The sequence below is a fragment of the Rhinatrema bivittatum genome, chromosome 3, assembly GCF_901001135.1.
Source record: "Rhinatrema bivittatum chromosome 3, aRhiBiv1.1, whole genome shotgun sequence".
Taxonomy (NCBI): Eukaryota; Metazoa; Chordata; class Amphibia; order Gymnophiona; family Rhinatrematidae; genus Rhinatrema; species Rhinatrema bivittatum.
This window is the reverse complement of record NC_042617.1, coordinates 221,209,004-221,223,688: the sequence shown is the minus strand read 5'-3', so window position 1 is coordinate 221,223,688 and position 14,685 is coordinate 221,209,004. Positions and strand designations below refer to the sequence as shown.

The 14,685-nt window shown below is 45.8% G+C and overlaps 1 protein-coding gene across 6 annotated transcripts in view; it reads left to right on the top strand.

Moving 5' to 3' along the window:
• The window catches only part of ERMARD (ER membrane associated RNA degradation), a 452,987-nt gene that overhangs the window by 28,397 nt on the left and 409,905 nt on the right, over positions 1-14,685 (top strand). For 4 of the 6 annotated variants that reach the window (XM_029594212.1, XM_029594213.1, XM_029594210.1 and 1 more), the window contains exon 3: positions 8,377-8,522. The exons of the other annotated variants lie outside the window; for them this stretch is intronic. In XM_029594212.1, coding sequence (XP_029450072.1) covers positions 8,377-8,522 — 146 coding nt within the window. The remainder of the gene's footprint in view (positions 1-8,376; positions 8,523-14,685) is intronic. 6 annotated transcript variants of the gene reach the window in all.

Genomic DNA, 14,685 nt, shown 5'->3' with positions numbered 1-14,685 from the left:
CGGGTCTCCACGGTGCCTACCTCTACAGCTTGCTGCTTCTGTTTGGAGTGAGTACTGGATCTGCTCTACACCTTCCTCTTCCTTCGCTGTGTGGATTCTCAGGTTATCCCACTCTGTGGACTACTACCGGAACCACACTGTCTTGTGCAAACTTCTATCACCAGCCTCCGGCCTACCCTGCACTGCGGACCACTACCGGAGACAGCCTGCACAAGTTCTATCAAGATGAAGTATTCCCCGGGTTACCCCACACTACGGGCCACTACTGGAGAGACCAGCTTGCAGGTCATCTACTCTGGACTGAGTCTATTAAACCCCTCCTCGGGTTATCTTGCTGTACAATAAAACAATTGCCTCTGGTGTCCATCACTGCTGAGACCCTGCCTGTCGTGGTGAGTCCCCACAGGGCTCCTCCTTGTGGGTGGAGTCAGCTCTTGCCACGGCCCAAGGGCCCACTATCTAGTTCTAACACACAAAACATAACAATTCTGTAACCGGTGATCGTTGAGGAGGCTTAATTGTTGGAGATTCTCCTATAATACTGCTATGACTGCACCATTGATGCCTGGGAAGATGCCACTTTGGGGTAGGGTGTACTTCATATCCATTCCTGAGACTGAAGCTGTGTCCAGCTACATCCGGGAGAACCTTGAAAGAGGATTCATCTGACCATCTACTTCCCCTGCAAGGGCAGGGTTCTTCGTGGGCAAGAAAGATGGTTCCTTGCGCCCTTGCATAGATTATTGGAGTCTGAATGTGATCACTATAAAGAATAAGTACCCACTGCCTTTGATTTCTGAATTTTGTCTAGCATCAAGGAGCCATCATTTTTTTCCAAATTATACCTTCAAGGGGCATACAACCTCATACACATATGGGAAGGTGATGAGTTGTAAACCATCTTTAACACTCAAAATGGGTCACTATGATGCTTATGCAATGCCCCTGCGGTCTTCCTGAACTTTGTCAACAATGTTTTCAGAGATTTATTGTATACCTAGATGATGGCATGATCTTCTCCCACGAGCTCCAGTCACACCATACACAGGTTAAGATGATGTTTCAGCACTTGAGAGATCACTCTCTATATGTGAAATTGGTTAGATCTTCCATTTCTGGGATCCTCAATATCTGCCTAAGGTTTGCAAATGGACCCATTCAAGCTGTTGGCAATCAAGGAGTGGCCCCAGCCAGTGGGCTTAAGCTGATCCAGCATTTCCTAGGATTTGTTAAATATTATAGACAGTTCATTCACCACTATTCCACCCTCATTTCTCCCATTACCACCCTTACTAAAAATACCTAAGACTGGCCACCCGTAGCCACCGAAGACTTTGCCTCCTGAAGATGGCCTTCCTGTCATTGCCAATACTGCAGAGACCTGATACCTTACAACCGTTTGTAGTGGAAGTTGTTGCTTCCTCAGTTGGAGCGGTGCTCTCGCAGTCTGCCCACAATGGCAAACAACTATTTAATTTTATTTATTTATTTGAACTTAAAGGCTGCACTATCCCATGACCTAGGTAGCTTACATAAATAACATTCATAAAATACATCATAAAATATCTAGAAAAAAAACCCAAAAACCCCATAATACATCAAATGTGACAAGCACAGACCATCGTAAAAATATAAATGCAGAATGTCATTAAACAAACTAAAATCAAAATTAAAACACACAAAATGGTATAAAAATGAGCTAGCCATGATAAATATTTTTGCTATAAATAAGTCCTGACTAGCTAAATCCCTTTGATCATTAGCAGCTGATGTTTGTAATGCAGAGCATCACCCTGTGCCTTCTACTCTAGGAACTTTTCCGCAGAGAACTATGGCATTGGCGATTGAGAGCTGCTCACCATCAAATTAGCCCTGGAAGAATGGCATAACATACTGGAGGGCGCCTTACATCCCTTTACCATTTTCATCGACCATAAAGACTTACTGTATCTTCAAACGACCAGGAGACCAAATCCACATCAAGCTAGGAGGTCCTTTTTTTTGCCATTTGACTTCTGTCTAATGTACCAACCAGCTGAGAAAACCATTAAAGTAGATACTCTGTTTCATTTGTTTGACCCCGCTGACATCTCTGGGGAACCTCAGCACCCCATTCCCCCGACCAAGATTGTCACAATTTCTCCAATACTACCAGCTGGAATTCCCCCAGGGAAGACTTTTGTCCCTGAACCTCATCGATGGAAGATCCTGAGATGGGTTCATGACTCTAAATTGCCCAGCTACCACGGTGACCGCAAGACCCTAGACCTCATCTCCCACAAATACTGGTGGCCAAACTTGACTAAAGATGTTAGGGACTATGTTTCTTCTTGCACTAACTATGTGCAAAATAAAAACTCTTGGCTAAGACTCGTGGGTCTACTTCACCTTCTACCAATACTTCAGAATCCCTGGACACACATCCATGGATTTTATTACTGATCTAACCCCGTCCTTGGGACACACTGACATGTGGGTGGTTGTTGATCAGTTTTCCAAACTGTTCTCTCAAACCACTTACACCATATATTTTAGCTGCATGGACTTCAGAAACACATTCAGGCCGATTCAGTAATATGCGCGGGAGAGCCGGTGCTCCAAGGAGAGCGCCCGCTCTCCCAACGCGCGCCTAGGCCACTCTCCTGTGCGCGCGATTCAGTATGCAAATGAGGGCCTGCGCTAGTAAGGAGGCGCTAGGGACACTAGTGCTTCCCTAGCGCCTCCTTATTGGCAGAAGCGGCGGCTGTCAGCGGGTTCACAGCCAACACTTAATTTTACCGGCATTGGTTGTCGTTTTCCGAACCTGTGTTGACAGCCACGGGTTTGGAAAACGGATGCTGGCAAAATTGAGCGTCCGTTTTCCAACCCATGGGCCACGGGCAGATTTTTTTATTTTTAGGGCCTCCGACTTAATATCGCTATGATAGTAAGTCGGAGGGTGTACAGAAAAGCAGTTTTTTCTGCTTTTCTGTACACTTTCCCGGTGCCGGCTGAAATTAACTCCTGCCTTTGGGCAGGCGTTAATTTCTGAGAGTAAAATGTGCGGCTTGGCTGCACATTTTACTTTCTGTATCGAGTGGGACTAATAGGCTCATCAACATTCATTTGCATGTTGAGCGCGCTATTAGTTTCGGGGGGGTTGGACGCGCATTTCTCACGCGCTGTTACTACCCCTTACTGTACAAGTGGTAATAATAGCGCGTCCAAAGTGCGCGTCCAAATGGGGGCTAACGGTGTGCTGAGCCTGAGCGCACCGTACTGAATCAGCCTGATAGTGACTGTGCTCTCTGCAAAACACTAGATGTAGTGCTAAACTTTTCATCGGCCTATCATCCCCAGTCTAGCAGCCAAACAGGGTCAACCAGATCCTTGAATCCAGACAGGATGACTGGATACAGGTGCTCCCCTGGGCCAAATTCTGCTACAATAATCGAGTTGGTGAGTTGCGGAGTCTTCTCCATTTTATGTCGTGTATTGCACACACCCTAAACTCCCTGTGCTGCGGATGCTCCCACGGCAGATCATCTAACTTACAGGAGATTTGGAGAAAAACCCAGAACCTCTTCACAAGCGCCGCTGAACACTATAAGAAGTGTGCTGACAAAAAGCATGGACCATCACTATAGTTTGCCCCTGGAGATGAGGTGTGGCTCTGCAACAGAAATATCCGACTCCGGGTGCCCTCTTTCAAGATCACCCCTAGAATTATTGGATAGTATTAGGTTATAAGATAACTCAACCTGGTAACCTATAAACTCAAGATTTCCCCATCCCTCTGAATTTCTTACTCCTTCCATATCTGTCTATTTAAACCATTGGTGTTCAACAGATGTTCCAAGAAAATACCTTCCTCTATCACTGCATCATGTGCCCTTTATGCCAAATATGAGATCAATGAAATCATTGACTCCAAAAGTGGTGAGGAACAAGGTTTATTATTTGATAGACTGGAAAAGGTATGCACCCGAGGAGAAATCGTGGGAGCCAATGGAAAACCTCAATGTTCCTTGATTGATCAGGAGATTTCATCATCATTTCCCCAGAAGCTTAAAAGAAAGAGGGGCTCTGGGAGGGAACTGTAACATGCTGCTGACCATGGGGTGCTACACCACAGTTGGCATCCTATACCTCAAGGTCTTGAGTCCAGCATGGTTCTTGGCTTATAATCTTTAGCTGCATCCTGTTCCTCTGTCTAAGAGCTACAGCAACTAAGCAGTTTTATAGGCCAGCACTCAGGATTTCCTGTGGATGTACACTGATGACATCAGTACTGCTCAGAGATAAAAGGAAGCTCAATCTCTGATCAGATGCATGAGCAACAGGTTGGTTCTGTGTGATTTTGTGCATTGCTATACCTGTTTCTGACTTTCTCTTGAAACCCAGCCTGTTTCTGACTCTGCCTATCCTGACCATTGCTTACCTTCAATATTGAATGAACATGCCTGCCCTCACCATTGCTAATCTTCAATATTGAATGAGCATGCCTGCCCTGACCTCTTACCTGCCTCGTGATTGTGAATGGACTCAGTCTGCACTGATCTTGGTATACCTTCTCACTTTGAATGAACTATGCCTGCCTTGACCCTGCTTGTCTGACCACACTTCTTCCTCTTGATTCTGTTCTGGTGTTTTGACATTGACTTTCAGCTACTGTGAGTCCACCCTCAAGTCTGTGAAAGAAGCCCTCTGAGCACAATGCTTTGGCACCCATGAAACATGGATTCTGGGTACCTTTGCATCAGGATGCATTGATGCAGCTTTCGCAAGATGCATTAATTCCGGCAATGCATGACCCATTGATGCATGGTGCAAGAGCGCACAACATCTAAGTCCCTTCAGTGCAAATATCGATGAAGCTGATGTGCCCACTATTGATGCATTCCTACTTACCAACAACTTTGTCACTAAGCAAGGGCCCTCAATGCACTTGAAGCATTCTTCTTTGAGGTCTTTGAAGCACAAGCCTCCTGCAGAGCTACAGTCAATACAGTGAGCCCAAGACTGAGGGCATTATGCTTAACTACCAACACAGCTGTTTGCCGATCACCCAAGATCACCCAAGACCTGTTAATTTCACCCTGTTTGATGTATTTTCGACCTTGAGTTATATGTAAACTGGTGCGATATGTCTTTTCATGAGTGTCGGTATAGAAACGTTTATAAATAAATAAAATAAGTTGCAGAGGGGAGATTAAATGTCTCTGCCTCCTCCAGTTATAAGAGCTCTCACAGCTTCAAGGATACTGGTAGAGGGCTTCCGCTTTTAGACTCCAAACCCACCACTCGCCTCCAACACCTATTCAACAACAAGAACCTATTCTTGTTTCTGAAGATATAACAATACTCACAACAGGTGATGACAATCACTAAATCAGATAGCAGATCTACTGAGAAATTTCTTTACCTTTTAATCAAGCCGATGCAATACCATGCACTATTAGTTAATCCCTGTGATTAAAAAAATTTCCCGTGTGGCCAATGCGTCCATTAAAATGCGGCAGATTTTATGCTAGCCTCAGTCGAAGCTCAGCACATGGCATGGCTTAGAGCCAACAGTATTCGTACGTTTATTGTTTTAATGATTTTAATGTATGAAGGTATGTCTGCAATTCATGCTGACCAGATTCATAGAAACATAGAAACATAAATACAAGTGACGGCAGAAGAAGACAAACGGCCCATCCAGTCTGCCCAGCAAGCTTTCACACCTATTTTTTTCATACTTATCTGTTACTCTGACCACTGAGGTCAGGGCCCTTATTTGTAACTTTTTGGTTCCAATTCCCTTCCACCCCCACCAACGATGCATACAGCAGTGCTGGAGCTGCATCTAAGTGAAGTATCTAGCTAATTGGTTTGGGGTAGTAACCACCATAATAAGCAAGCTACTTCCACGCTTGTTTACCCTGCCTGTGCAATTCAGTCCTTGTTGGTTGTCTGAATATAACTCCTCTTTACTTCATTCTATAAGGTGCTTAAATAAGTTGATGGACGTCTCTTGTCTAGGGGACAACCTTTTTGGAGAAAAACTAGGATAATTTCTCAGAAACAAGAACAAAATGTGACGGTCCAGTCTCTCTCGACAGGTCTCTAGCAGCCATCCTCTTCTATGCTATCAAAATGCCATACTTACATACAGGCCGATACAGTACAGTGCGCTCCGGCAGAGCGCACTGTTAGCACGTGTTTGACTGCGCATTTTCGACGTGCTAGCTTTACCCCTTATACAGTAAGGGGTCGAAAGCGCGTGGCCAACCCCCCCAAAACTAATAGCGCCCGCGACATGCAAATGCACGTTGATGGGCCTATTAGTTATTCCCGCGCGATTCAGAAAGTAAAATGTCAGCCAAGCCGCACATTTTACTTTCAGAAATTAACGCCTGCCCAAAGGCTGGCGTTAATTTCTTCCGGCACCGGGAAAGTGTAAAGAAAAGCAGAAAAAACTGCTTTTCTGTACACCCTCCGACTTAATATCATAGCGATATTAAGTCGGAGGCCCCAAAATTTAAAAAAAATCAAATATTTTTTAAAAAAATTTTAAATCTGCCTGCGGCCCGCGGGTCAGAAGACGGACGCTCAATTATGCCGGCGTCCGTTTTCCGAACCCGTAACTGTCAGTGGGTTTGAGAACCAACGCCGGTAAAATTGAGCGTTGGCTGTCAAACCCGCTGACAGCTGCCGCTCCTGTCAGAAAGGAGGTGCAAGGGACGTGCTCGTGTCCCTAGCACCTCCTTTTACCGTGGGCCCTCATTTGAATACGCGATCGAGCGCCCAGCGCCCGCTCTCTCGCAAAGTTTTCTGTATTGGCCCGACTATGCCGTACTTTCAGAGATATCCATTCCAACCTTTTCAACAGTACTGCCTCCTGCCTCTTCCAGCTCAGCAACAGCAACCATTTCTGGTCAGACCTCGACAGCTAGAGCATTGTCAGCTTAAAACAACATAACAGGTCCAGTATTTGATCCCTCCAAACAATCAACAGCCCTTCATTTCAGTGGGGGCAGAATACAGGTCTTTTTAGATGCGTAGCTCCAGATAACCAAGGATCTTGTAATGGGAGACACGTCCCATTACGAAAGCTTCAAGGGATGGAATACAGATGAGGGCTGAGTAAGATAGAAGCTCAGCCGGGGAACGAGAGGACTACAACTCAAATCATTTAATCTTTCCGCGATGGCCTTATCTTCTCTAAGTGCCCCTTTAACCCCTCGATCATCTAATGGTCCAACTGACTTGAATATTATCCTTTCTCAATTAACAAAGCCACACTTTGTGCCATTAGAAATGACTTCTCTTAAGTTCTTGATGCGGAAAGTAGCAATTCTTGTAGCAGTAACCTCAACTAGAAGAGTCAACGAACTCCAAGAGTTTTTTCACAATAGAGTGGTGCTTCGCACTCACCCAGAGTTTCTTCTGAAAGTTGTCTCAGCTTTCCATATAAATCAATCCATTGTATTACCTTCTATACAAGGCTGCATATTCATGAGGGAGAGAAGATCCTTCATACATTAGATTGCAAAAGCGCTTTAGCTTAATACAAGAAAAGAATTCAGCCACATCACATCTCTTTGTATCATTCGATCCTCAGATTTGGCATAGCATTTGCCAAGCATACATTATCAAACTGGACAGCAGAATGCATTCACCCCTGCTACACATCAGCAAGCTTTCAAATCACAGACTCTGTCAAGGCTCATCAGATAGATTAGCTATGGCTTCTTCCATCTGTGAGAAATACCTCTTGAAGCCATCTGCAAAGTTGCAACTTGATGTATCAGTTCATACCTTTATGTCCCATTACCATCTGGACAATCTGTCAAGGACTGACCGAAAATTCGGACAGGCAGTTTTGAGTAACCTGTTCTCGCAATAGTCTCCTCTCCATAGTGGAGTCCAGGTTACTTATTCAGTAAATGCTCCATTTCAGCCCTCAACTTGAGAGTCCCTTCATCTCATGGCTAATTCATCTGTCTTAACGGAAAAAAGATGTTTGCTTATCGTAAATTGTATTTTCCATAGATAGCATGATGAATTAACCTTGCTAAATATTTGTCTGACTTCCTGGAGAACTGACCGCTCAGCTATCATTAGCTCTGATGTTGACTAAGGCGGCTCACGGGGAAATGCTTATGTGGGAACTCCCACACGTGTTCAGTAGAACTTAAAAGCTTTACTAGCTAGAAGAGACGAGCCTATTTGTTGGCACCGGATGATATCACCCACCTGTCATGGCTAATTCATCCTGCTGTCTACAGAAAAATTGTTTATGGTAAGTAAACTTGCTTTCTTACTGCTAAAGCATATTTTATTTCAATGGAATTTGAGACTGTTTACTATATATAGTGTTTGTAAAAGTAACCCTTGCCTTTTGTGTAGGTGAAGGACACGATGTGGATTACATTGGAAGTGTGAGGTCTCTAGGACCCCTGTGCAAAGCTGTTCATTTGCACTTACTAGCATTGTCCAAGGAACAGTTTGAAGAAAATTATGGCCTGTTCTTCCAGTGGACAAACAATGCAGAGGTATTGGAATTGTTATAATATTTACAGAGAACATGTTTTGTGTGAAAAGACTAAAAATAATGGAAAACTGGATTTCTTAGCGTTCAGACAGGTGGATCCAGAACCAGAGGGTTGTGCACCTCTACTAGAAGATGGAGACTGAGCAAAGCTGACGTCACAGTATATATACCCTTGCTCTGACATCAGCCTGCCAGTATACTCCATCTCCAGCAGATGATGGACGTGCATCTCCCTACTGGGGATTGCACTGAAGTTTAATAGGAGAAAGAATGATAGAAGTTGATTACCCCACTCTCCTGTGGTGATACCTTATGGTCCCTCCCTCAGTCAAGATTTCCTGAGATGGTTTCGGTGGATTCTCCCTCAGATGAGTGCCTTGGTCCGGTAGCTGGTTTTTCCGGTGTGCACATAGCTGTTTAAAAAAAAAAAAAAAAAAGTACAGCTGAAAGGCAAGTGGGTGCAGGAAGCAGAGTGTGGCGATGAAGGTACATACCCGCTCCCCTCCACAGAGACTTGATTCCATTCTTGGTTGGGATGGGCTGAGCTCAGATAAAGAGTATTTAAAAAATAAAATAAAAAGGAAGTAAAAGAAGGGGAGTTGATTTCAGGGATTCCTCTCCTCTTCCCTCCAGTGTCTGTGCTCAGTGCACTAGACTGATGTCCGATCCCGCCTCTGTGGGAGTTGGGGAAATTGATGGATTGAGTAGTCTTTTGGGCTAGGCCCCGCTCTCAGGCTCAGAATTTTTGCCACGTGGTAGCTGCGGCGGCATTTGCATGCTTTTCCATGGCACGTAAGTCTGCTCTCTTCAGAATGTCGGTTCACGCTGAACGCCCATTTAATGGTGTGCTTGATAGAGCGCCTGAAGGCGCCTAGTTGGACACACAGTGGTGCGTTCAGGGCGCCTAAGAGTTGGATGCACGAGAAATTGTGCATCCAGCTGATCGGGTATATTGGGTGCCTAATTTTTGGGCGTCCAGTCCTTTTCAAGTGGCAAGCTCAGTCGGATTTACACTCTTCTCGAAGTCAGTTTAGAATGTGTGATTTATTATGATGCTAGTAGCAAAGGAACCTAAGCAACTTGCCCTGTGTGCTGCTTGCCATATTCAGCCATCTCATCCTGGCATTCCCTCTAATTTATGTCAGCACTGTTTGGATGTTGGATTCGTGGACCCTTGAGCCGGCTGAGACAGATGAAGACTCATCGTGGGGAGGCCCACTGTGGATGTCTAAGCCAGGAGGCGGCACAGAGCAGGAGACCGGAGGGATCTTCACCACTGGAAGCCTGAGGTCCCCCCAGGAGGATCCCATGAGGACCCGAGCTGCTTGGACTTACATGCTGTCTCCTGAAGGCCACTGTCTGAAAAGGAGTTCCTGAAGATTGAGAAGAGAAGGGCCGAAGCCAGGAGGCCAGCTGGAACTTCACCACTGGAAGCTCGCGGTCATCCCGCGAGGAGCTCATGAGGACCGAGCCGCTTGGACTTGGGAGGGACCTCTTGGACAAGAGCCGGAGTCAGGAACCAGTGGAGCGAAGCCGGAATTAGAAGCCGTGGATGAACCGAGGTCAGAGGCAGTAGTCAGAAGCCGAAGACAGAAGCCAGAAGTCAGAAGCCAAGGTCAGAAGCCAGTAGTCATAAGCCGAAGAGAGAAGCCAGAAGTCAGAAGCCAAGGTCAGAAGCCAGTAGTCAGAATCCGAGGTAAGAAGCCAGTAGTCAGAATCCGAGGTAAGAAGCCAGTAGTCAGAAGCCGAGGTAAGAAGCCAGTAGTCAGAAGCCGGAATCAGAAGCCAGTAGTCCAAGCCGAGGTCAGAAGCCAGTAGTCAGAAGCCGGGGTCGATAGCCAGAAGACGAAGGTAGCAACTAGTAGCTCTCAAAGAGAGTGAACCTTTTTGCAAGGCAAGGACCCAGGCCTAGCTGCAGGGTTTAAATACCCCTGCAGCATCTGACATCATCTGGGAACGTCCGGCCTATTCCCGCGCTGGCCCCTTTAAATCTGGAGCTCCTGCACACGCCTAGGGGGCGGGGCCAGCCGTGACGGATTGGCGGCATCTCCCTCGAGGAGGGCGCGCCATGGGAGAGGCCCCGACGGGCCCTGTCAGCCGGAACGGAGCAATAGCGTGCCGGGCCGGCCCCGAGGTGAGGGACCGGGGCATGGCCTGGTACCGTAACATTGGAGGCTCAAGGAGACTTGTCTCCATTTGATTTTACTAAGCCCTTCCTTCCCAGCTTGTTGCGGGAATGGAAAAAGAGTTCCCAGAAATCTTGTCTGGAATTGGGACTCCCCTAACTGTTCCTTGGTTGGGAAAATTAGTGCAGTAAGTGCAGTACCAGCGCCCCCTGGCTTTGGCCTGAATCAGTCTACCTTTTCTTGGGTGGAATTTTTTCAGTGGCTGCAGTCGTTGGCCTCAGTTAATAATAATTCAGAATAGCAGTCTGCTGATCCCCACACACTTGATGTTGCAGGTCAGTGTCGGAATAAGTCTAGGCCTGCCACGGGTCACTCCGATAGGGACCCGGATGGCACAGATGATGAAACCGATCCTTATTCCTTGGAAGATGGGGAACTTCCTCTAGGGCTGGAGCTGTATAGATCTATGTTGCGTTTCTTTCATAGAAATGAGTTACTGGCTCTGATTTCTCAGTCATTGAAGATGCTGGGAGTACCGGAGGCTGATTCTGTGTCTAAGCCAAAGAAAGATCCCATTTTAACTTCTTTGTGCAAAACCTTGTATTTCTTTCCTATTTTGAAAGCTATTCAAGAGTTGATTGATTTTGAATGGGGCACCCCAGAAGCTAATTTTAAAGGGGGACAAACCTTTGAAAGGCTGTACACCTTAGATACGGCTGCGAAGGAGCAGTTGTGTTTTTTGAAAATGGATGTGCTTGGTTGTGCTGTCACCAATTGCACAACTATTCCCATGGAAGGGGGAGCGGCATTGAAGGATGCTCAAAATAGAAGACTTGAGACCATCCTTAAGCAAGCCTTTGAAGTGATGGCAATGAATTTGCAGATAGCTTCATGTTGTTCCCTGGTGGCATGTTCTTGATTACTTCTCTCTCAAGAAGTCAACGAATCTGGTGTGAGTTGCAAAGCAGTAATGGAACCAGCAGCCGGCTTTTTGTCAGATGCGGTCTGTGACCTGGTCCATACTTCGGCCAGAGAGGTGGCTTCAGTAATAGCACCCAGACGTCAACTATGACCTAGGAATTGATCACTCTTGTTTGGGAGTGAGCTGGTGAAAATGACCAATAAGTGGGGTGAGGCGGTTGCCAAAGAACAAGTAGCAGACGCTACACTCCTTTGGCATGGGAGGTCGTGTAAGGGGTTTTGGATGTTTTTGTCTCTATAGACTAGAGGTTTCTCAGTGGACTCAGCCCTTGGGCAGGTCTCAGTCCTTTTGACCCAGAAGAGGTGCAGGCTCAATGAAGGTGTGCCAACAAACCCCCAGGAACAGAAGATATGGGGTCACCTCTCTATTTTATCAGAGGTGGATCGAGATCATGTCAGACCAGTGGGTGCTGGTGGTGATAAGAGATTGTTACGCTCTGGAGTTTCTCAAGGTTTCTTGGGACATCTTCATGGTGTCTCCATGCAACTCTCCGCAGAAGATACAAGCAGTGGAATTTACGTTACAAGACTCCTCAGCCTGCGGTCTATAGTCCAAGTGTCCAGGTCTCAAGAAAATATGGGCTGATATTTTATTTACTTCATTGTGCTGAAGAAGGAAGGCTCCTTTTTGCCCGTTCTAGATCTCAAGGGAGTCAACTGTCATTTGCGGGTGACTCGATTTCGCGTGGAGCCTTATGCTCAGTGATAATGGCAGTACAGTCGGGGGAATTTCTGACATCACTGGATTTGTCAGAAGCGTACCTTTATATTCCCATCCTGTTAGAATCTGCTATGCTGATGGGAGGAGCAAGCAGATGGGAGTTAGCAATCTGTTAGAGACTCCGCGAGGAGTTAGCAATCTGTTTTCTTTTCTGCTAGGAGTTGGCAGTCTGTTAGAGTTTGCTTCTCCCAAGGGGAGGAGTGAGCAATCCTTTGAGCTTTGCTCCCCCAGAGGGGAGGAGCTAGCAATCCAGCCTCTCCAGCATCCATCATCAACTTGCATCCAAAAAAAAGACATTAACATGCTACAAACCTTCTCCATTCCGATTATCCCTCGCTCAATCCCCATCAGAGCTAAAGCACCGTTACTCAATCTACGCTCAAAGAGATCTCTGATTCCAATCATGATCTCCCCACTAACACAATTCCTAGGTCTATCCTTAATAACCTTAAGCCTTCTAAACTCGCAGTCGCTCTCAAAAAAATCTCACATGCTCAACGACCATCTCCTAGACTCTCAACGGGACATATGTGCCATTACCGAAACATGGCTGAAAAACTCAGATACGGCCATAATTAACCAACTGCCAATACAACAATATGACGTCTTCTCTATCCCCAGACCTAAAAAAAAAGAGGGGGTGGAATAATGTTAATCACAAAAAAAGAATTAAGACTAACTCAACAAGCCTTCAAATCTACAACCAAACTAGAAATCGGATTATTCAAATCCTCCCAACTCCAAATTTGCCTTATTTACGCCCCCCCAGGGCTCCTAGAAGCTGACCCCTCTCCACTCATCGAAATTATAGCCAAACATATCGACTCCATCTCACCCGCTATCATTTTAGGAGATTTCAACATCCATGTTGATTCTCCCTCCCCATCTTCCAATTGCGAAACCCTACTTTCCTCCTTCCAGGCTATGGGATTCAATCAAATCATAAATAATCCCACCCACAAGGCAGGTCACACGCTTGACCTGATATTCACAAATGAAACCATCTCGCCCATCTCCCCACCTTCCTGCTCCCCGATCCCCTGGTCAGACCACTCGTTGATAGTTACAAAACTAGCCATTAATCAAAAACAGACCCCTATTGCTTCCAAATCCTCCATCCAATTCAGGAAACCTTGTTCAATGGACACTCTCAGCAACAGCCTTGCCAAAGACCTATCCAAATTGGACCTCACTGATGCTGATACCGCAATTAATTCCTGGCAAACAATCACACACGCAGTAGCAAACACAATTTGCCCATTATCCTCAAAAATTATCAACCCAGCACGCACGAACAAAAAACCTTGGTTCTCTACGGAATTAAGAAAACTCAAACAAGACCTACAACACAAGGAACTACGCTGGCGGAAAGACCCCTCCCCCACCTCATTGGCTTCTTACAAAACAGCAATGAGCTTCTACAGAACATCGATCACCCGCACCAAACGAGATTTTTATGCCAAAAAAATACACGGTTTCTTATACGACCCTAAAACGCTCTTCTCATATGTGGCAGCCCTCACCACTCCCACTTCCCTTACCTTCTCAGAAGAAGAAGCCCAAAACAAATCTACAGAGTTGGCGATTTTCTTTGACAACAAAGTCAAAAACCTACTTGGCCCCCTGGCAACCTCCAACACATCATCAATAGCCTTACAACCCTCTAGCCAAACTCCTAGCCAAAATCCATCATCTACTATCCTTAAACAGACGCTAGTATCCCTTGAACCTACATCATCCCTGGAAATAGAATCGATTATCAAGAAAATGAAACCCTCGTCTCACCCTTTGGACCAAATACCAACCAAACTCCTCCTCACCATTCCTAACACCATTGCAAGATCTCTGGCAGACATCATAAATTGTTCCCTCAATCAAGGATCTGTCCCTAACTCCTTAAAAATTGCTTCGCTGAAACCCTTACTAAAAAAACCCAATCTGGACCCAGCCAACCCAGCAAATTTCCGCCCCATCGCAAACCTACCTTTTATAGCTAAACTAATGGAAAAACTTGTCAACTTCCGTCTCACCGACTACTTGGACTCCCACAATATCTTATACCCTTCTCAATTCGGATTCAGAAAACGCCTAAACACAGAATCCCTCCTTCTTTCTTTAACGGACACCATCCTGATGGGCCTTGACAAGGGACAATCATACCTTCTAGCCCTACTCGATATTTCTGCGGCGTTTGACACGGTAAACCACGACATCCTCATCAGCTGTCTAATGGAAATAGGCATCTCTGGCTCCGCTCTGCTCTGGTTTAAATCCTTTCTCAACAACAGGCACTACAAAGTTAAAATAAATGACAAAGAATCCCACCCCATCCCGTC